Genomic DNA, 21,631 nt, shown 5'->3' with positions numbered 1-21,631 from the left:
GATCGAGATGCTCGTAATAAGATGCGTCAATAAGCTGTCTCCGAACTTCATTAATGTAGCTGGTTCTCTATCCATTGCGACATTGGCACCTCCTTTTTCTGCAGGTTTGATTGTTATGTCCTTCCGAGTAGCTAGATATTTAATGGCGCTTTGCTCTCTGTCAGTGAGGTTAAGGCGGAATGAGTACGTACTGTGCAGGGGCGTAGCCAGAAATTTTTTTCGGGGCGGGGGGGGTTCCACCGTACTTTATGAATGTTCATGCATGCGTTTGTATGTGCGCGTGTATATATACGCAAGCAAAACTGAAAATTTTCGGGGGGGGGGGGTTGAACCCCCCCAACCCCCCCCCCCCCGCCCCCCTGGCTACGCCCCTGGTACTGTCTATGACTGGAAAACATCACGCACGTTGCACAACTCGGATATATAAATCTAGACATTTGTCTCGCTGGAAGGGAGATGGCCAGTGCTTATATAAGATGGTAATTATGAGGTGCCGGGACTATCAGGCTAGGTCCGATAATGAAAGTATTTTGCCCTTGTTCTTATCGGTATAACTGTGACTGTAGACTGTAGTGTTTCACGATACGTATGTCGTGTGCCATTGTTCTGTTGTGTGCGCAGATAGTTCCACTGTGTAAGTTGGCTTTCCGGCACTGCATTTTCGACGCTCATGGACTAATCAATGAGAAATCGAAAGCTTCGCTTTCAACGCTTTAAAAGCACCGCGCCGCAGGCCCACATCGAGCGGCGTGCGGCGGCATGCGGCATCGCGCGAAGACCCGTACAGCGACTTGCCTTTGAGGTTCGAGATGGCGCCACGCGTTCAGGCGACCGGTTTCTCGAAGGACATCGCCCTCGAAGCATTTCTGCGCCGGGGCGGCGAGTGGCGCTGGTGCTGCGCAGTTTTCGCGTCTTCAAGTACGTCCGCGGGGCGCTCTTGACAACTCGCTGGATATCCGCGGTGGGGCCTGTCAGGCAGCGCGCCACAGCGGAGGCAGCGGTGGTGTCGTTGAGGGACGCTCTTTTTCCCCTTCTGGCGAGAGTGCCGCCCGGACAGGCGGAAGATGTCCGCGCCCTATTGCAGTCGCGCGTCGATGTTTATGTCCTGATAACCTGCAAGTGAAGTACGCGTGCGTGCAAGTGGCCTGCACAGACACCGGACCATGGCTGACGCACTTTGGCGTGATTGCGCGAACTGGCTGATTCGCTGCCAAGCGCTGCCGTCCGACCACCGTGTCACTTGGGCGAACGCACAACTGATCGACTTGGCCAACACGCTGCGGGACGGTGTGCTCTTGTGCCAGCTCCTCAACAAACTTCAGCCGGGATGTGTGGACTTGAAAGAGATGAGTCTGCGGCCGCAGATGTCGCAGGTTGGTCCCGATTCAGCCGTTCTCCCAACTCGGGTCGTTTATGCACGTCGTCTTCATGTTGCAGGGGCCGTTCGCTCCGCCGCTCTATGTTGTGCGTGTGTGTGTGTGTGTGTGTGTGTGCGTGCGTGCGTGCGTGCATGCCCCCTTCCCCCGGTTCGTGCGTTCCTTTGGTCCGCGCGTGCCCTTCTCCCCCTCCTTGTCCGGCGCCGTTTCAGGGGCGCCACTTTTACTGGCATTTGTATAACGCGCCGGTTGTTGTGTGTTGTTTTCGTAGATGCGGTGCGCCTAACTTTATATATAAAGTTCAGAACATTGAGCGTGTGATATTAGTATGATCGGGTTGCGCCTTTGCAACGTTAAGAAAGACCGCGTACTAACTTGGCGAGCGGAGAAAGGGCACTCCCACTGCAAGGCCGAAGTTGGTGTCAAAATATACCGACACCGGGTGATATTTCTACGCCTTGAATTTCGGTTTTCTCTTTAGTCAACGCTTCGAGTTGCATTATCCTGTCTATACTACGGTGTGTAGTCGATATATACGGGCACTGTTTATTGGAATTTCTCTTCATGATGCGCCGGATGTTTACAGTTTTTCCTTCAGGCAGGCTGCTGCCAACGCGAGGTTGCATTTGGAAGCTGTTCATCGCATGCTATCCTGCTAAAAATCCCTTTTATTTAGCTGAGCACCGCTGTGCGTGATATATATGTATTTTCTATTTTCATCTTGGTTGGAACGGGTGCGCAAAAACTACGGTGGATGCCCGTACCCACCAGAAAAGTTTGCGAATGGAGGCCGTTGATCATCTCTTCGGCTAGCTCGCTTTTATATATTTCGTTGTTGTTTTGTTATATCAGTGCTTCTCGTATCAGTCAAAGCGGAACGTGCATGCTCGCGTACGACTTTTCGCATTTGCCGAGAGCAGAATCGTGGCATCGATACGCGCGTTTGCGTTACACCGCATGTCGACAGGGGCGAAGTGCTAGGATAACCGTGTGCTGGCATATCGTAGCGCACTTGAGAAATTACGTCAGTTAAAGGTAACCGGAAGCGCACCGCTGCACTCCTCTCATAGGTCAGGGCATAGCAAATGAATCTAGTAATAAAGAAAGCGTAGCAGCAAACCCGCGCTATTTTGACATAGTACTGTCTAAGGTGCTTGGGCTTGGTTTATGCGCCGCACATATTATCCTGGCAAGAGTCCAACATCTTGCGGACCCCGATCAGGCCGCCGCTGTATTCTTGCACTTCCAAGGGCATGGGTGGCGGAGGTGCTGAGGAGAAGAGGTAGTGGCTGGAGCGTCTGACGTTGCCCTAGAAATCCTCACCAACTCCCGCACACCCGTGCTCTTGCATTCGCCAGTGGATCAGCGCATGACGTTTAACTTACTCTTACCGTTCTTCTAACTGTCCAGCGACGTACGTTGTCAAAACAAAAGAAAAAAAAAGGTAACAGGAGAATTAATTGACGAGGCCTTCTCTCTAAAAGTGCCTAGAAACTCCTCTCGAATGGTGCAGTGCCGCCACTGAACATTCAGAAAGTGTCGACCACAAAATTCTTATCGCAAAGGTTTACTTGTGGAGTCATGGTAAGTGCAGAACACATTTAAAACAATATCGTTCGTTCTAAATGTAACATTCCATACGGTCTGCGCACTGCACGAAAAAGGAAGGAAAGAGCCGGTGGTTTACAACAACGGCAACTTCCTGTCTTCATCAGCATCGAAATAGCCACGGGTTCGCCTGTCCGACTTCATTCCCGTGCGCCAACCATTCAAGAAAAACAAGCCCTTCCGAAAAGATATTGAGAAAGTGTCGAAACACCAGTGCTCAATGTTCAGTAATTGTTTTGATAGAACATTGTGCGTTTGATGAAACACTTTTTCAAGTAAATGTTGGGCCCTCTTGAATATTGGTCACTGCAGTCATATTGAAAGTTCTTTGTACAATAAGGTGTTACACAGCAATGAAAAGAACGCAATGCTTTCGTTGCAATATCAGTGAAGTGCTGAGACCTATATACTGAATATTGACTACTGAAAAATTAATAGGAAGTCCATAGAGCGGAAAGTTTGGCGGAATACCGTACACTGTAGGTCATTGCTTTGTTTTCGAGCTTTCGGCAACACACTCTAAGAAAACATCGAGTAAAAAGGGCGCATTTTTGTTCCACAACAGTAATCGTCATCTGGATCAGTTGCTTGCGTTTCCTTTCTTGAAAGCTCGGCGCTCGCCACTTTCCTATCAAGAATGCTGATAACGCGCATGTCGTTCGTGACCTGGAAGTGCCAGGTGCGCGGCGATAATGCAAGGAATTGCACGCGAGATAGATACCGATTATTGTTGTCGGGCGAAAAGACGCCCTTTTCACTCCGATCTCTTCTTTAGAGTGCAGCTCACGTATTTGGCCAAAAGCAAATTTCGAATATCTGGCTTCTGGCCAATCGCGTGAGTACTAACCGAACTTTCGAGAATCGAGCAAATACCGAACGTGTATGAGATTCCGCCCCGTTTGAGTGATTGCTGAGCCGCCATTGTGCTTTTGGCAAGATGAAATTCACATGTATTCAAAACCAGGCGCCGAAATATTGTAACAGTTCTAAAGCCTAATCGACTGCTAGACAGTGGAGGCAAAGTGACCAATAGGAGGAGTACAGGACTAAAAGCTCGAGAGCTTGACGAGGTCCCGACCCCGTTACTCGGTGATATAGACACTCTCGGTGGATTTTTGACGCCAGCGTCATTATGTACACGCATAGGTATATGTTTGTATACAAAACCAACAAAGAAAAATAGTTCAGAAGAAAATTTCTCGGAAGCGCGTGACTGATGATTTGTGACACTGGCACTCATCCCAGTTAATGAAGTTATTTCATCGACACTGTTGCACTCACTTTACCTTCATGATCTCCGCGCATATGACGTGGCGACATGCGAACGGCAGATTCAAATCACTGTGAGGAAGTTGAGACAATGGGCAAATAAAAAACGGCTCCCGTTTTCAGCGTAAAAGAATGTTGCCGTGGTGTTTTCTTCCTACCCCTAAACTGAATGCAATAGTATTTAGTAATCGTATTTGATGAGAAACTCAACTTCCTAACGCACATTAATAGTCTGAAGATAACATCAAGTTAGGCGCTCACTGTCCCTAAAGTCATGTGCCAGAAGCGCTGGAGTTCTGGCCGTAAATGCCTGCTAAATGACTATCGTTCCTTGGTACGTAGCAAATTAGACTGTTGCATAGAATATGGTTCAGCCAGATAATTGTACCTTAAGTGGCCAGACGCCGTGAATAATTAAGGACTACGCTTAGCAATCGCTTAGCGTAGCCCTTCATTATTCATAATGATTAAATAAACAATTAAATAAATAAATAGGTAAAAACGTCCGACTCTTGTAAAACGCACCAAGTTAACGTTATTTTGTCAATGGCTTTTTTGTTGCGATATGCTCAGGAAAAAAAGTCATTGAGTATATATCTTGAGCAAGCTCAAAAATTACTGCCACATCACGGAGGTCTGTTGTTTCAATAAATCCTTATCGGTATTTCGAGCACGATTCGAGTCATTTTTATAAGGGTTATATTACCAACCGCAGTGAAATCTCCTTCCTTCCACGATCAGAAATGTGCTCTAACGCTACGCTGTACAGCCATCATTCATTTAATGCCTGAGGAAAAAAAGCTGAGTCAGCACCGAAACGTTGATTAATGTTTTGTTTGTTTGTTTGCTCGTTTGTTTCTTTGAGGCATAATTAACTTGGTGTATTTTTTAAGTGCGTGCTTGCTTCCCCGATCGCTCGGAGGATGGGTTTGGAGTGCTAGCTACGGAGAAATGCTGCGCATGATGACCATTGTTTGTTCGTTGATAGTCCCATTTTGCTGCCTCGATGGTCAGTTAGTTAGTTGGTACATTTTTATTGAGGAGAATCGGACGGAAGGGCTAAGCAGATGGAATACAAACGAATTGAAAGCATAAGCGTCGACAAGAAGCTGCGCATGCGTCAAAGGGCGGAATGCACGTGCAAGTGCAACCGTGTCATGCCGCCTGAATAAAACAAACTCTTTCAATTCGAAAAAAAGAAACTAATATAATATAATATCTGGGGTTTAACGTCCCAAAACCACGATATGATTATGAGAGACGCCGTAGTGGAGGGCTCCGGAAATTTCGACCACCTGGGGTTCTTTAACGTGCACCTAAATCTAAGTACACGGGCCTCAAACATTTTCGCCTCCATCGAAAATGCAGCCGCCGCGGCCGGGATTCGATCCCGCGACCTTCGGGTCAGCAGCCGAGCGCCATAACCACTAGACCACCGTGGCGGGGCGAAAAAAAGAAACTGCAGTGCCCTTGCGCAGTTACTTTTTAATGAGATGCATGCCCATGTGTTTTGTGCCGTTATGGTCAGCGTTTTACTGGCACTGGAAGGTCCTCAGAACTTTGCTCGGACACAATTCAAACAGCCTTATTGCCGGCTTGTTGGGAGGCTTAGGTGCGCGCGAAGTGAACGGAAATTAATTAAGAACCCTAGATGCGAAGTCCACAAAGTCAGTTTGATGCGCGAATTCAACGCTGCCAGCGCAGCAATATAACCTTCCCTTGTTTTTTTCCCCCTGTGCACCTAATCATGAACGGTGCAAGATACCGCTTTTGATTAGGTGTATTTATAGCACCCAGTACATTACGCAAACGTTGACGAAGTATGCATAAAATATTTTATTTAGATAGGGGACGGAGGATCCGTACCATAAATGGTTACCATACTAAATAGCTGTTTGACATTACACTTTATAAAAGCAGCTAGCTTTCGTGATATATATACTGGTGCAGGGAATCGTCACAGGGATGCAATATTTCTAAGTGGCCGTCCCGGTAGTTTGCGCCAAATAAGTTAATTATCATTTTACGTACTGCTGCTCTCAAAAGCCATCTTCGCGAAAGCATTTTACCGCGCACTTTCTTGGGCAGATATATCTAAGCTTTTGTTAGTGTAAGAATTAGAAAAAAAACTGTGTAAGCCTTGGTGCCCCTTCACCCGGGTGCGCCTTGACCAGCGCAATCTGTAGTGTCGGCCTAAACTTAATATTAGAGATACTCGTTTTAAAATTTTAGTTAAGTAAATAACTCATTAGTTAATAGCATGGCGGAAACATATAGCCGCCTCTCTCAATGCGTCATATAACTGCCTCAGTAACTAACATTTATACAGGCCCCCAAGTCTGTATTGACACACGCGTGAGGTGTGCGGTGCAATACACGGAGCCGTTGATCGCTCACAACTGAGCAGTACGCCTCGCAAGGCATTCAGTAACGTCTTAGCCCACATGCGTCGACTAACGCGTTAATCGGTGTGGTTACATTGTTTGTCGGCCGTGACAGCGTTCACTATTCTATCGTTCCCGGGTGCGCCATATTGAATTTCTACAGTGTAACGCTATCGACATTTCATTTTCGTTTCCTCTCGCAAAACTCGTATATATAGCCTCCTCCGTCTGACGTATAACGAACGTTTCGAAAGGAGCGGCAGAAATTTCGAGCTCTTTCGACAACCGTGGACCTTCGTTGCTTTCCAGATCATTGTGCTGATATAATTGGCTGTGACAGTGCCACCGAGGCAGCGTCCTTAGTCTAGCTCGTGCCCGTGCCCTTTTTGTCTCGAGGACTTGCGCAGCGCAGCAACTTCGGCTGTTTGCTTGTCGCATCACATTAGAATATTCAGCGGAACTCGTCAACTCTCGTCTGGAGAAGCTGTACGTTGCGATTTCTACTGCTGCTAACATCTCCTTGCGTGGTAACCTGCGCTATACGTTTCTTGTGGTTTGATGTCGCGTCAGCGAGTTTGTACTGTCTTTCTTATATCGTATGGAGAACGCGCTTCGGGCAACTTTTTTTCGTCGAGACCAATGAGCATACTTATCTCTAGTACTGGACGTTTTTTGACGACCGATGAAGTTCGCTTTAGATTAGTGGACACGGAGTGCGGCATGCGTATACTCAATAACCTCAACATGTGCTCATTCTTCGCGATGGGACGCAAGTGTCTTGCGTATACACAGACGTAACACAAGCCTTTTACGCCCTCTTATCTAAATCTTGTTCTTTGCGTGTTACCTGTACGGTGATAGAGGACGTACAGCGCTCGCAGAAAGCAATATTAGGACATTGGGCTCGCACGTTAACCTCATGGAATGATGTCCACAAGAAAAACACGACTGAGTCCGTATTTTTACGTTTTTAAGGCGATAGCTCTACTCCTCCAGCTACAAACCGAGAAGACGCTTGGTTCCGCGAATCTGACCTTCAACCTCAGCCAAGGTCAACACCGGTGAAAGAGCTTCAGCGAAAGGCTAGTGCAGCGCAGGCGGTGCCTGGCAGCGTCTGTGTGTTGCAGGCACGTATGTGGTGCAACACGTTGGCTCCCTTGTCGCGGTGTGTAGCCGAAGCGTGTTGACTTCCCGTCGTCCTCGCCTAAACTAAGACATGCAATAAAGTTAAATCTCTGCAAACCAATGGTCTCTCTCATCCTTTCCCGAAAGCAAGCAAACACGAGTTATCGCACCGCCAACTTGGTTTAAACAGCGTTCAACTACGGCTAATATTTTCTCTCCCAATCTTCGGCATTGCTTCGAAAGAAGCCGCGTATGCACTCAAGTTCTCTGCAATCGACCACTCGTCGGGATGGGTTTTCAGAAAAGAATCGAACCTTAGGAAAAGACGTTAGCGTTGTCGTGTGGCGGACGCTCTTCTCATCACTTCTCCTTTGTTCTTTCCATCTGATTCGCTCAAGCTACATTTTACCTCCTCTCGCCCCCCCCCCCCCCTCTTCTTAAGGCAACATAGCAAGGCTTCATCGATAAAAAAAATAAACTAGACAAAGCGTACGCGCTCATCGGTGGGCTCCTCATTAGCATTCCAGCGCTGACATCAGCCCAAATTTGGCGTATGAGGCAGTGGAGACTAATCTTTCTTCAATAGATGTGCGCCTGCGGCGTCGTATGGGTAATTTTATTTCCATAAAGTACGCACAAAAGTGTCGCAGTGAATATCAATTAGGTAGTTCCGCTAAGAGTGAAGCACCTCCTTGTAGGCGTGCTTCGCTGGCTGCTCAAGAAGCCCGCGATGGCAGCCGGGATCGAACCCGGGATTCTGCGCTCGCGAAGACGACGTAACCCCACCGAGACAGATTTTGCTTTCCTTTCTGCCGGACGTCGGCAGGGCGCACGTCGGCAGGGCGCACTAAACAAACCCTGATACTATAAAGTATGTCATCCCCTGACCTTCCGCCCTCCTTTGCTTTTTCTGCTTTTGTTTCTTTCTTTGTGTCTTTGTTACGCGCGAACGCGCGTGCCCCGTCTGTCGACGTAATCGGCGAGATTATTTCGGAGGCCAAAGAGTCTCGCTCGTGGCTCCGCGAGGCGTCCGCTCGACAGCGTGCCGTATAAATGGCGGCCAGGGAAACGACAATGGCCGTTAGACTGCTATTACGCCTTCAGCGTTCTGCTGCCGCTACTACTTTACGCGAAGGCGTACACATGCCCCGCTGTACACATGCCCCGCTGTGAAATCTGCGAGATCATGTCGGTTGTGCAAGGGGAAGAGAGCGGGAGGGATAAAGGAAGGGAGGTTAACCATATCGCGAAATTCGGCTTGATACCCTGCGCTGGAGGAGGGAAAATGGTGGATTAAAGGTGAGGAAGGAGACCGTCTATACAACCCACGCGCCAAATCAAAAACACATTCAAGTCCAAAAGTCATTCTCGTAATGGCGAATTCCACTGGGCGAACAGGGGCCGCGCAGTGTGGAGAGCGTGGCAGTGCAGTGAGAGCAGGGCCACTCGATTCGTCACGGAAATACTGTGCACATCCGCTACACTGATGGGATAGCGACCATCGAGGATGAATATTTCACGTAACCAAGACACTTTAGTGCAACGACGACGCTCCTCGCAAGGTTGTCGCCTCGATTCTGAAGTTGAGCTCCAGCCGCTATCGCTGATGTCATTGTCTAGCGCCTCCATTATTTCAGCTACGCGGCGACACTGTGCTGCCACAGTGCCCCGTGCGACAAAAGGCCAGATAAACGGGGACTGCCAGGATTTAGCGCATAATCGTTCAGAACGTCGCTCGCTTCAACAACGTCAATATCGTTGGAGCCAGAACACCAACTGCACTTGGCTGCTGCCATTACAGCCGCACTCGCCGCCGGCTGAAGCAAAACAAAAACAAATGAGCAGGGCATTTTGCAAGTCACGTGTCTTTTTTTTTTTTTGGTACTCCGCTTTTCAAACGAGAGCAGATCAAACCGCTCCTGGCCGCTCTCGGCGCAGCGAAAGTGATCTTGCTCTACCACAGGATGACAGTGTTCCTACTCCGACCACTGAAACACGCCGGCTCTGAAAAAAGCACTTGCTTTTGAATGCTCCCGTTCTCCCAATCGAGTTGTCCGCAGCTACCGCACGCTGTTCTGCAGACAGTCGGCGAGGCCACTTTTGTGCAAGGGGAGCGCTATTTAACGGGCACTGGTGTGACAGTTTTGACTTGTCTGTTTATTAATTGATGTGATTTGTTATTTCTTTTTATTTAGAAAGCTCCAAAACTCATGAGCCCCACCAAAAAATCCTGACATGTGCCTGAGCTCCCTAGATAACTTATTGCAGTAATTCCTTCCCCGAAACAAAGCAATTTTCGAGAAGTTATGAAGTGGTGAGAAGCTGAACAAGCAATGAACGTCGCTAGCGCGACAAGTATTCTTGCCCAAGCGCTTGCTCTAGCGACATCCCTTATTTGGCAGTGCCTCATTATTTCGACGAAGTACTAGAGTTTCCAGTTTCGTCGGCACGCAGGCGTTGGATGCATTGTGACCAGGCCAGTAGCCAGGAATTTGTTTCGGCGGGGGGGGGCGGGGGGCACTTGCTGAAAACCTTGACTTTTTGAGAAAAACAGCTATTTTTGTTATTTATTTTTGGTAAAAACACCTACTTCAACAAAATTTCGGGAGGGGGAGGGGCGGGCCCCTAGCCCTCCCCCTCCCGTCTACGGGCCTGGTTGCGACGTCATGGTACATTATGGCGTCATGTTGTACTCTTTCCGTTCCTGCGCGGTCGCTGCGGTGGCAACGTACGTACGCAGCCAGACTAAACGCGCGAAGTGCTCTTACGTTATTTAATATGCAGGTATTGTATGTAGCCTTATTTGCTACACGACGTCGGCAAACTACAGTGTCATGACGTCATTATACCGTACCTGGTTTACGTCACCTGAAGATACCAGGTCCAGCGTTTAGACACACAATTCCGTATTCCGCTAGGTATCTGTCGAACCTTCTTACTTGCAGAGGTGTCGTTTTACGTGCAAGAAAACTGAGTGGCAGGTTCTACATCTCCGGAATTATATCTCAGTACTTGCTTTACATGTCGAAAAAGAAAGAAAGAAAGAAAGAAAGAAACTGGGACATTCAGCGAAACGTTCGAATCTATGTGACGCGGAGCTTCTTTAATCATGCGTTTGCTTGTATCCAAGCTTGTGCGTATACGCTTATGCTTTATGGCCGTGGTTATACTCTCGTTACGCGTACCATCATTATCGGCCTGACTGCGCCCACCGCAGGGCAAAGGCCTCTGCCATGTTTCGCCAACTAAGCCGGTCCTGCGCGTGTTGCGGCCTCGTCATCCCCGCGAATTTCTTAATCTCGACCAAGGCTGTGCAAATTCTCATGAGTGTTATTTCGCCAAAACCGTACTAGGTTACCTGCACGACCACGTAGTGTATGCTGCACAGGTCCTTCGCCGTACCCGGCGAAGTGAAGCATGGCGAATTTTTCGACCACCATGTAATGTTTTATTTTGTAGAAGTGGTGCTTTGAAGGTAGGAAGTACAGTCCTTTGCAGGCGACAGGCACCGGGGGTATACCGTGTATACGCAAACGTTGGGAAGCACGGACGTATGCATGCAGCACACACGCACGAAAGCTTCAACGCTGAACAAGTGGGAACACGAGACGACTGCGATCTGCAGCGGCAGACACGCAACCGCCTGACTACTGGAAGTTCAGCGTATACGTGAAGCTAGGATTAGAGCGCCGCTACATTTTATTCAAGTTAACCGGCGCGAACATGATTTGAGCACCCGATATTGGAGGCTAGTGAACAGCCTTCCTTTCATCCTTTGTCATCCTCGATAGGGATGCGCCTTGGTCTCCACTCAGGCAAGACACGTGCTTGATCTGCCTAACCGCGAAAGAGCAGTCAAAGAAGTGCCGCCTGAAACAATACGTTTAAAAAAAAAAAAAAGAAGAATCTCATGACATTGAGCAACGGCTGAGGGTTCTTCGCAGTATTTCTCTTTTCTTTGCCTCCGTGTCCGCAGGCAGACCGATATTGACGATTAAGAATACCGCTTTTAAATGCGAAGCATTTCTTAGCGAACTTCTGCGACTTTGAGCGTATCTATCTAGTAGAAAAATTTTAGCGCTATAAAGTTGAGGACGAAAAAACATGGACAACACAGACGAAGCGCATCTAACAACGGAATTTATTGAACCAAGAAGGTCAAAAAGGAGAGGAATAAAAGACGTAACATACGAAAGAAAGGGCACTGTAGGCAAACCACGCATGAGCCAAGCATCGGTGCTATCTATGCAGTGAAACACGTGCATAAATCTAATTCAAACTTTACATCTGTATCAATGAGGTCACTTATGATCCGATTACATTTATAATTGTGTCGCTAAACATGACACTTGTCTTTCCGTGAGTGCTATAGATGGGGAGCTAACGCATGCGCCAAACTTCCCCGACATCATACTGTAAGCTTCAATGATAGTTCTTCTGTTTTTGTCCTTGCTGTGCGCCACAATGGAAGTGTCCCTGAAATTTGGGTTACATTTACAATCAGAGCAGTGCTGAGCGAGATTCCCTTCGATTGCAACCCTACTACACAAATTTTTGTGTTCCTGAAGCCTTTTGTTCAGGCACCTGCCCGTCTGCCCAATGTAAGATGCCCCGCAGGTTAAAGGAATCCTGTATACAACTCCTACCTTGCACTCTACAAATTTTTTGACGTGTCTGACGCCACATTCTGCATCTCGGGCGTCGCCTTCACTACTCTGGGAGTTGACTTTACTACACAAGCCTACCAGCTTTTTGGGCGCCGAGAATACCACTTGCACACCATACCGGGAAGCCACTTTTTTTAATCTATGCGCTACGGTGTGCAAGTACGGCAACACTACCACCGGATTCTTGTTTCTTTCCTTTTTCTTCTCGGTGCTATTAATCTCTTTTAGGCAGCATTCTGCCACTGCCGACAGGACCCCGTTTGGATAACCACTCTTTTTTAAGCGCTCTATTTGCAAGCTCATGCTTTCACTCGTTCTGTGCTGACATGATTTTTTAGTCGCCTGCATCATGCACGATTTTGCAATGCCCCTTTTTATAAGGGGCATTGCAAAAGGGGCATAAAGAGCCCCTTTTTATAAGGGGCTCTTTCGTATGTTACGTCTTTTATTCCTCTCCTTTTTGACCTTCTTGGTTCAATAAATTCAGTTGTTAGATGCGCTTCGTCTGTGTTGTCCATGTTTTTTCGTCCTCAACTTTGCAGCGCTAAAATTTTTCTACAGTATGTTCCAACTAGCCCCCACCCAAGATCTATCTATCTATCTATCTATCTATCTATCTATCTATCTATCTATCTATCTATCTATCTATCTATCTATCTATCTATCTATCTATCTATCTATCTATCTATCTATCTATCTATCTATCTGTCTGTCTGTCTGTCTGTCTGTCTGTCTGTCTGTCTATCTATCTATCTATCTATCTATCTATCTATCTATCTATCTATCTATCTATCTATCTATCTATCTATCTATCTATCTATCTATCTATCTGTCTGTCTGTCTATCTATCTATCTATCTATCTAGCCGCATACGACTTTGTGCTCTCCTGGCCGTTTCGTTAATCGGATGTATACCAAAACAGGTGTGTCATAACATGGCCTTATTACGAACATAAATGACAGGTCATATCATGAAAACCATGACACGCATGTCATGAACAGCATGATTTACATTCCACGGCCTTTGGGCTCCCTGGCCGTTCCGTTAATCGGATGTATACCAAAACTGGTGTGTCATAACATGGCCTTATCACGAACATAAATGACAGGTCATATCATGAAAATCATGACACGCATGTCATGAACAGCATGATTTACATTCCAGGGCCTTTGGGCTCCCTGGCCGTTCCGTTAATCGGATGTATACCAAAACTGGTGCGTCATAACATGGCCTTATCACGAACATAAATGACAGGTCATATCATGAAAATCATGACACGCATGTCATGAACAGCATGATTTACATTCCACGGCCTTTGGGCTCTTGCGGCCGTTCCGTTAATTTCATATATACCAAAATTGGCCCGGCATAGCAAGAGTTCATGACGAACATAATGACAGGTCCTAACATGCAAATCATGACGCGCATGTCATGTGCAGCATGATTTACATGACATGGTCTCGGGGCGCTCGCGGCCGTTTAAATGAAGGGATGCATACGAAAACTGGTATGACGAGACATTTCTGTATGACGAACATAACTGTCACGTGGTAACATGAAAATCATGATATGCATGTCATGTATGACATGATTTATATGCCACGCTCATGGCGCACTCGCGGCCGTTTCGCTAGATTGATATACACCAAAATTGGTACTGTGCGATGTGACTTTATGACCGTGGTAGCATGAAAACCATGACATCCATGACATGTATGTCATGATTTACATGCCACGCTCATGGTGCATTCGCGTCCGTTTCGCTTGCGTGATATACACCAAAATTGGTGTTACGCGACACGACTGTATGACGAACGTAAGTGAGACGTGGTAGCATGAAAATCATGACATGCATACCCAGGAATTCGGGACATCGCTTTTAGTTCACCTTTTTTCACACCACGTGGCGTACGGACCTTCAACGTTCAAAATTCGCGCGATGACGCTTGCCGTAGTCGCGCGAATCGAGAAAACCACAATACATGAAAAAAGCACGACGACGATATCCGCTACAAGCAGCGAGCGCGAACCTAAATCGACGACTGATAACCGCAGCGCATGCAACGAGCGGCCGGTTGGGCTGCTCGACCGTGAATCAGCAGTTCTGTTGCAATGAAAGGAGGCTTACATGTCGCTTGGCTGCGCTTGATAACGATGAACTCTCGAAAGAGCGTGCTGCCCTTCTTCGCATCCCCTGCCTCTTCAATATATTTCCTCCGTTTATATTGTTGTTGGCTCCCACGGGTTTCTTAAAAGTTCTAAAGCAAGAACGTCCTTTAGCGCTGCTGTTTTTGTAGTGTGAAAAAAGCTAACTTCCAGAAAATAATACAAGATTGTGAGGCGGTGATGACGATCGCGGGTTTCAAAATGTGTAGACAGACGCTTGACGTCCCTAATTTCAGTTGGCCTCAATTTATGAATTCAATATTTTTGCGCTTTTACGAGACGTCTTGCCGTGTTATATTCGCTGCCCACAGACATTTTCCTTTAAAGCTCACTTACCAGCAGAGGTAAAGCAACAATACCTTTGCAAGCACAATATTGTTCAATTATCTTCTTAAAAAGAATCATTTTAATAAAATCACCTTAGTTTCAACAGCGCCCCTAACAAGCTCTCGCGGCTATGCGCCCGTGTGTCTGACAAAAACAATAAGGCCGCCTGTGACATACAGCATGTAAAACCGTATTGCCCATGCGTAGTAGGGGTCCCTTACAAAAATATTTGGTAACATTAAGTTGACGGTCTAAAGACTATTGTTACTAGAACCTACCAACAATCAAAAGAGTGTCTACCAACTGTCTTTAGACGTCTGTACCAACAATCAATCAACGCTCTGGCTGCAATTGGCCACCAACTTTGAACAGACTCATGTTTATAGGTTGTCTGGTGACCTCGTAGTAACGCCCTATCAACAATGTTCAACAGACACCCTATCACTGTGAGCAAAAAAAAGCCGAGATGGGAGTAAATGGACTCGTCCTCTAGCGCACGCGCCTATGGGGGTTTTATATACTCCGTCCAGGGGAGTAAAAATTTACCCCCTTTAAGGACGGAGGTTTTGGATGGACTGAGGGGAGTATTTGTTTACATCCATAGGGGAGCTTTTCGCTGTCGCACTATGCGCCAGAGAATCTTTAATTAAATTAGCATCGAAACACGCAAACTCGATCACACGTACACAAACATGCACACAACATTCGCAAATTAATACAGCACTCACACTGACAACCGCTCACCACCCGCTCTTCACAACCAAACTTTGGTCACCGAGTATATATAGGCACCACATCTTGACCTCCAATGTAGCTCAGATGGGACACTTCTTTACCGTGTAATTAAGCAACAAACATTCATGGCGTACGTGTAAATTTGCGGTGGGCTTATAGATACCACTGAGGCACACCTATCTTTTACTAAAAATCTGCCTAACATTCAACGACTTTTTTTATGCATAACGTTAAGCGCAATACTGAATCGACGAGGACGGGACAGGGAGTGACACACACACAAGCGCTAACTTTCAACAATGCTTTATTGTGAGCCGGATCACTGCATAAATACATGAAAATTGCGGACATCTGGCATGCGCAAATGTGAAGGATCTAGAAATGACAATTCTTTTCTGGACAATGATAATGAAGGTGCGCTGACACAATCTTGGCCTAACTCGTGTATGGTGGCTGATTCAACTATCAACCGCGTGGTCTCATCTTTGTGCGTGCGTACGACAGAGCACTCATGAAAAGCAGGCGAACACCCACACGTGCTGAATTCAATATTTTTGCGCTTTTACGAGACGTCTTGCCGTGTTATATTCGCTGCCCACAGACATTTTCCTTTAAAGCTCACTTACCAGCAGAGGTAAAGCAACAATACCTTTGCAAGCACAATATTGTTCAATGATCTTCTTAAAAAGAATCATTTTAATAAGCGCCCACTTAAAAAAGTGGGCGCTCGAGCAAACATTGGCGTCGCTTTTACGGCTCCAAACAAGCTGGGAAAGCTGTGCAGGCTCAGCAACCCAACTGCTCACAAAGCGCGCGGCTGCGTAAAAAATCACAGAGTTCGCCACGTGGAATGCAAAGAAGGGGTCGTGTACAAGCTCCCCCTTTCGTGTGGGAAATTCTACGTGGGGCAGACAGGGCGCTGCCTTAACGACAGGCTTAGAGAACACAAAAACAATGTGAAGAAGGGTGGCGATGGTTTGTTAACCGCGCATTGCAGCACGTGTGGGTGTTCGCCTGCTTTTCATGAGTGCTCTGTCGTACGCACGCACAAAGATGAGACCACGCGGTTGATAGTTGAATCAGCCACCATACACGAGTTAGGCCAAGATTGTGTCAGCGCACCTTCATTATCATTGTCCAGAAAAGAATTGTCATTTCTAGATCCTTCACATTTGCGCATGCCTGATGTCCGCAATTTTCATGTATTTATGCAGTGATCCGGCTCACAATAAAGCATTGTTGAAAGTTAGCGCTTGTGTGTGTGTCACTCCCTGTCCCGTCCTCGTCGATTCAGTATTGCGCTTAACGTTATGCATATGTCGCACCAACAAGGCCAAAGATCCACCCTTGACTTTTTTTAATTAGCGAATTTTGCGGGAGCCTTTCACAAAGTAAGAATGAGGTCTTTAGATGGTCTACATAAAATAGTCTTTATACAAAAGTAAGAAGCAGGCCTTCAGACGGTCTACATAAAATAGTCTTTATACAAAAGTAAGAAGGAGGTCTTTAGACGGTCTACATAAAATAGTCTTTATACAAAAGTAAGAAGCAGGCCTTCAGACGGTCCACATAAAATAGTCTTTATACAAAAGTATGAAGGAGGTCTTTAGACGGTCTACATAAAATAGTCTTTATACAAAAGTAAGAAGCAGGTCTTTAGACGGTCTACATAAAATAGTCTTTATACAAAAGTAAGAAGGAGGTCTTTAGACGGTCTATTGACAAATGTTACTAGATCGCAAATGTTACTAGACGGCCACCAATGTCAATAGATGGTTACTAGGTGGTCTACTCAATGTTACTAGCCATTTTTGTAAGGGGTGGTTTACGAAATACCCCTCAGCTGTGGTAGGACATACATCGGCCACACTGTTCGATGTTTAAATATTCGATTAATGGAACATGAAGCCTCCATAAACAATGTATCTGCTTTACACTTGCCTTCGCACTGCAAGTCCTACGCATGCGCGCCCCGGTTTTTCGAAACCAGGGTGCTTGGGAAAATTCGAAACCAGGTGGCCAGAGAATTGCCGGAGGCTTTTGCATAAATAAGAAGGGTACCCAATGTGTTAGTGTGCCTTCCTTGAATTTATATCGCAACGAATCGCACTTTTTAGACAAGTCTTGATAACTCAGAGTAGGTTGTCGTTCTGTTACCGTGATTGTCAATGTGACTCGCCCATGCGCGTGAGGCTACATGGAATGCAATGTTCTTTCCAACAAAACAGTTGTTAGTTTGGCACCAGTCCTGTCATTTCTTGTCCTCGTTCCTTTGTGCCTCCAAATTTTTGTCAGACCATGCACCAACTAGCCCAAGAACGCGTTTTAGTCGATAACTAAAGACGCCGGAAAGCACCGACTTCATTATGCTCATGACATGCTACCCAGGCCGCGTTTTCCTCTCGACTATGTGCTGGTGAAAGAGGGATGAAACAGATTAGACTGATATAAAGTATCGTGAAACCCGCCTTCTTGTTTGACTGCCTATGCTGATCTGCAACCCTTCAGGGTGGTCTGTGAATAAGGTGCTCGACTGCAGACCCGCAGGTGGCGGGACCGAATACCGGCCGCGGCGGCCATATTTTCGATGGAGACGAAAACGCTAGTGGCCCGTGTACTTAGATTTAGGTGTATGTTAAAGAACCCCAGGTTGTCGAATTTTCCGGAGCCCTCCACTACGGCGTCTCTCATACTCATATCGGGCTTTTCGGACGCTAAACCCCAACAATTATTATTATTATTATTATATTATGCTGCTCTGTAGAATTGCAGGAGGTCGCGGCTTGAAACCCGGTTCTTGCGGCCAGTTTTATTCTGGACAAAATAGCTTGTTTCTATTTTTACATGGTAAAGTTCGTTAAAAAGTCTCTCGTAAGGACCCATTTATTATTTCATTACGAGTTGAAATCTTTTGCTTATGTGAGCAAGTGACGTGGAAGGTTCTCGAAAAGCCGTTTTATGTTTATTCTCTGCGTCGTGCCTTTGTTTACCGATAGACAACGTAGCACCTCACGAGGCGATGTTTCTCAAATAGTGGATTACACTGAAAGTTGTTAAACGCAAGCTGAGCAACCTTCCACGAATATATTTGTTTTTTTTTAGTCAATTAGTTCACTGTTGAGCGTGAAAAAGCGCGCCGAGAGGGGGCAGAAAACGAAAAGAAGCACACATACACATCGCTAGTGTGTGTGCAACTCTTACAATAGCGGGGTGTACCCACTATTATAACAGTTGCAAGGCATTGAACTGCCCTGTTACCATGCTGCCAGAAGGTAAACATTGCTGTCAACGCAGGCCTTGTCCGCCTCGGTGGAGCAGTAAATATGGTGCTCGGCTGCTAACCGGAAGGTCGCGAGTGCGATCCTGGCCGCGGCGGTCGCATTTCGATGAATGCGAAATGCTAGGGGCCCGTGTACTGTGCGATGTTAGTGCACGTTAAAGAACCCCGGATGGTCAAGTATTCCGGAGCACTCCACTACGGCGTCTCTCATAATCATATCGTGGTTTTGGGACGTTAAATCCCGGATATTATTAACGCAGGCCTTACCTATACCACGGCGATGGTCTGCAAGTCTGCGAGCGGAGTTCTTTCCCTGCATTTCGCTACGTACCGTAGGCAATGGACATACTCTGTTTTTCTTACGTGATGAGCCCCACTTTTTTTGTGTGTTGGTTCGTGGCGCTTCTAGAGTGGCCGCATTGAGCTTCTCGCAATGGGAGCTTAACTGAAGCCACGTGCTGCAGTCAATGACCCTGAAATCAGTGTGTTGCAGTGCGCGACTCACGTCTCGCAGAAAGTGTGACCCCCCTCTTAAAGGCATGGCCTACTTTTTGATTATTTTCATACTTAGTAGACACAATATTCGCCTGCTAAGTGACGGACCGAATTTGTCAGAAATCTTACATGATGAAATTCTTCGGTTTCCTCGCATCACTCATTGCCATCGTCTCAATCGTACAGTAATGTCAATAAACACTAGAAGGTGCTAAGTAATATCATTAATTAAGAGGGCAGTGTTGTATGGCTTGTGATTTTCAAAGCTCCTAGTGGCCTGGTGAGCTTGGAAGCGTGTGCTCGTGCCATACCAAGGAAAGATCGAAAGCGCACGCCTCGTGACTACGTTTGCGAGAAGTACTTCTCGCAGACTAAGGCCTATCATTCGTATAAAAAAAACCAACTGGGCCCCTTATGCATTAGACTAAGACGACTCGAAGGTGAAAGTTTTCTTCTTGTCGTCATTCGATGCGTCTGTTCTGCCCCACCCTCGTGCAAAAGCTTTCTGCACCTAACGTGGTTTTGCACTGCCTCCGTGATTGGCCAACCGATCACAGAGGCAGTGCAATGCGACAATGTCATGTGATGAAGTCACGTTATGTGACGTCATCGTGCCGTCATAATTACGTGATTTTGGGAATGTGTGACGTCATAATAACGTCCCATCGTGATGTCATCACGTGATGATTTTTTGTTGACGCCGCCAACGCCGTGGAAGCAATTGGCTGATAAAGTGTGGCGCTGCTGAGTAGCGAGGTCGCGTGTTCTATTCCCTGCCACGGCGGTCGTATTCCGGCGGGGACGAAATGTAAGAACACATGCTTACTTAGGTCTGTTAGATGCACGTTCTAGACCCCCGGGTGCTTAAACCTATCACAGAATCTCCCACTGCGGCTTGGCGATAATGACAATGGGGTTATGGCACGTAAAGACCCTTAAATTATTATTGTTTACGTAGGCCGCTTGGGGGCAACAAAAATAATGCATGAAAAACAACCTCGTACACACGCGTCATCATTAATGCGGGAGTGTCACGCACAGAGTTCTGCCTAAATTAATATTCTGCATGTTCCATCTCAAGCATCTGCTTATCAATAATTCAGAAGTATCCATGTGAATGCGCACGTGGATACTTCGGAATTACGCATGCTCTTGCCGCAGGATAAAAAAGATCGAGATATAAAGGGAGAAGGCTATGATATTCCTCTAGTCTTGCTTGCTTTATTCGATAGGCCGTCTTCTGGGGCTGCTGTCGCATCCGAAAAGCTACAGCGCAGTGTGTCTGTATTTTGGCGGTGTACAAGTAAAGAAATGGCTCCTCCTGGTCTCTGTATATATATATATATATATATATATATATATATATATATATATATATATATATATATATATATATATATATATATATATATATATATATATATATATATATATATATTTTTTTTTTGCAGTGAGATTGCAAGTTGTGATATCCCCAACCCGACTAGACGCTTAATACGAGTGCGGTTTAAACCGATGCACCATGGAGAAAACAGTAAAACAGGTTGAATATAAATGCTTCAAGCTTTCATTTGTGGTAATTCAATTTACATAAACCAACACTATACCAGTTTCACGCATTAGTAATACTACTACTACTACTACTACTACCACTACTACTACTACTACTACTACTACTACTACTAATAATAATAATAATAATAATAATAATAATAATAATAATAATAATAATAATAATAATAATAATAATAGTAATTGTTATTATTGTTAGTAGTAGTAGTAGTACTAGTGGCGTTTGATGTCCCAAAACCACGATATGATTAAGTGGGACGCCGTATTAGAGTGCTGCACAATTATTGACCACTTAGGGTTCTTTAACGTGCACATAAATCTAAGATTTCTTCCAGTATTTTTATATACTGTACATACGTGTAGGGTGGCCAGGACACCCTCAAGCTTATTGATCAGCTTTTTTCCCCTGGTCTCCCGCAACATTGTTGTTATAAATAAATAAATAAATAAATAAATAAATAAATAAATAAATAAATAAATAAGTAAGTAAATAAGTAAATAAACGGCTCATCGACGCCCTGATTCCTTTGTGCCTGAATGACTGCTGCCATCTCGACCGAATCAAATACCTTCTCGTAATCTCTGACGGCTATATATAGAGGTTGGTTATATTCCGCGCATTTCTG

At 46.0% G+C, this 21,631-nt stretch overlaps 1 protein-coding gene across 3 annotated transcripts in view; it reads left to right on the top strand.

The window, feature by feature from the left end:
- The first annotated feature begins 943 nt into the window (after window positions 1–943).
- LOC119399346 (protein vav) overlaps window positions 944–21,631 on the top strand; it is a 254,133-nt gene continuing 233,445 nt past the window's right edge. For 2 of the 3 annotated variants that reach the window (XM_049416844.1, XM_037666168.2), the window contains exon 1: window positions 944–1,373. In XM_049416844.1, the coding sequence (XP_049272801.1) occupies window positions 1,164–1,373 (210 nt within the window). In that variant the 5' untranslated portion in view covers window positions 944–1,163. The remainder of the gene's footprint in view (window positions 1,374–21,631) is intronic. The other variant, XM_049416846.1, reaches the window with a different exon arrangement.

The sequence above is a fragment of the Rhipicephalus sanguineus genome, chromosome 1 (genome assembly GCF_013339695.2).
Source record: "Rhipicephalus sanguineus isolate Rsan-2018 chromosome 1, BIME_Rsan_1.4, whole genome shotgun sequence".
Taxonomy (NCBI): Eukaryota; Metazoa; Arthropoda; class Arachnida; order Ixodida; family Ixodidae; genus Rhipicephalus; species Rhipicephalus sanguineus.
Note: the sequence above shows the minus strand (reverse complement) of the source record. Positions and strands in the feature narration are given on the sequence as shown.